The sequence below is a fragment of the Otolemur garnettii genome, unplaced genomic scaffold (assembly GCF_000181295.1).
Source record: "Otolemur garnettii isolate 467f Iridium unplaced genomic scaffold, OtoGar3 scaffold00184, whole genome shotgun sequence".
NCBI classification, from domain to species: Eukaryota; Metazoa; Chordata; class Mammalia; order Primates; family Galagidae; genus Otolemur; species Otolemur garnettii.
The window spans coordinates 1,210,162-1,211,376 of record NW_003852579.1 but is presented as its reverse complement, the minus strand read 5'-3'; the positions used below and the strand labels follow the sequence as shown (position 1 = coordinate 1,211,376).

At 51.3% G+C, this 1,215-nt stretch overlaps 1 protein-coding gene across 1 annotated transcript in view; it reads right to left on the bottom strand.

Moving 5' to 3' along the window:
• LAPTM5 (lysosomal protein transmembrane 5) overlaps window positions 1-1,215 on the bottom strand; it is a 23,013-nt gene that overhangs the window by 2,656 nt on the left and 19,142 nt on the right. Inside the window, exons 6-7 of the mRNA XM_003800758.3 lie at window positions 913-1,008; window positions 101-193 (exon numbers count right to left, since the gene is read on the bottom strand). Coding sequence (XP_003800806.1) covers window positions 101-193; window positions 913-1,008 — 189 coding nt within the window. The remainder of the gene's footprint in view (window positions 1-100; window positions 194-912; window positions 1,009-1,215) is intronic.

Sequence of the window (1,215 nt, the reverse complement as noted above, 5' to 3'; positions counted from 1 at the left end):
ACAAGTGGAGAATCTGAGGCCCAGAGAGGGAAGTGGACTTGACCCAAATGGCACAGGGAGTGAGTGGCAGAGCTGGGATTGGACCCTTGGTCAAGCTCACCTTCTGGAGCATCTTGGAGTCGCTCCTTTCTTCAACCGAGTTCATGTACTTTATGAATCTGTAGCATCTCCACACGCACTTTAACATGTAGACCTGGAAGAAGGCCTAGGTCAGGCTGTGCTTTGCTTATCCCCTAACTCACGGCCCCATCAGGTGCCAGGCAGGAGCCAGAGGGCAGCTCCCAGCTGCTACTAGTGTCCTTAACTTCCTACAATGGCAGGGTTTCCTCACCTGCTCACTCTTCTGGTTGTACCACTACAAACACACTCCAGTGGGTCTCCATCTCTCAGACCTGGCACCTGAAGCTGGACGCTGTCCTCTTGGCCTGACCACGCCAAAGAAGGAGGAGACCCAGTCCTCTCCCTCCTTCTCATTACCAAACCTCCATTAATATGACCGCAGATCTCATCTATATTGTGGTGCCTGAATCATGTGAAACTGTAACCTGAGTAAAGCAAGACTCATGACACCCCTTTTACAGATGAGACCTGAGGCCCAGAGAGAAGTGACTTGCTAAAGATCAACCACACAGCTGGTGAGAACCCAAACCCAGGTCACTGAAACTAATTCCAGACAGAGCAGCTTTACTCTGGGTTCCTCGTTAAGACCTTGACACCTGAACACTGGTGGTCTTCAAAGATCCACACACTCTAACAAGTTGTCCCTGAGGGCCCCAAGTGTAGCCTGGGCAGGCTAGAGGAAGAAGCTAACATCAAAGAAGGAAGCAGTGAGGGACACTCATCCCTGCTTTCTAACTGCCCGGTGTGGGTGGACCTGGGCCACAGCTGCCCCTGGGTCGGGGGGACACTCACCTTTAGGATGAGGACGGTGATGAAGGCAATGGAAAAGATGATCATCATCTTGATGAACTGGTTATGAGTCATATTCTCCTGGCTGGGGAGATAATTCTGCAACAGATACGGGGGGCCACATCAATGCCTCTGGCCATTAGGAATTCTAACAGCACCCACACATCCAGGAATAACAAGTCCACTCCTCACACGTGGTGTGGCATTCCAAATACCTTAATCAGTTGCCACAATAGCCTTGGAAGCAGGTGCTACCATCAGCTCCATCTGATAAGTGGCCAAACCAAGGGCAGCAGATGTGACCAC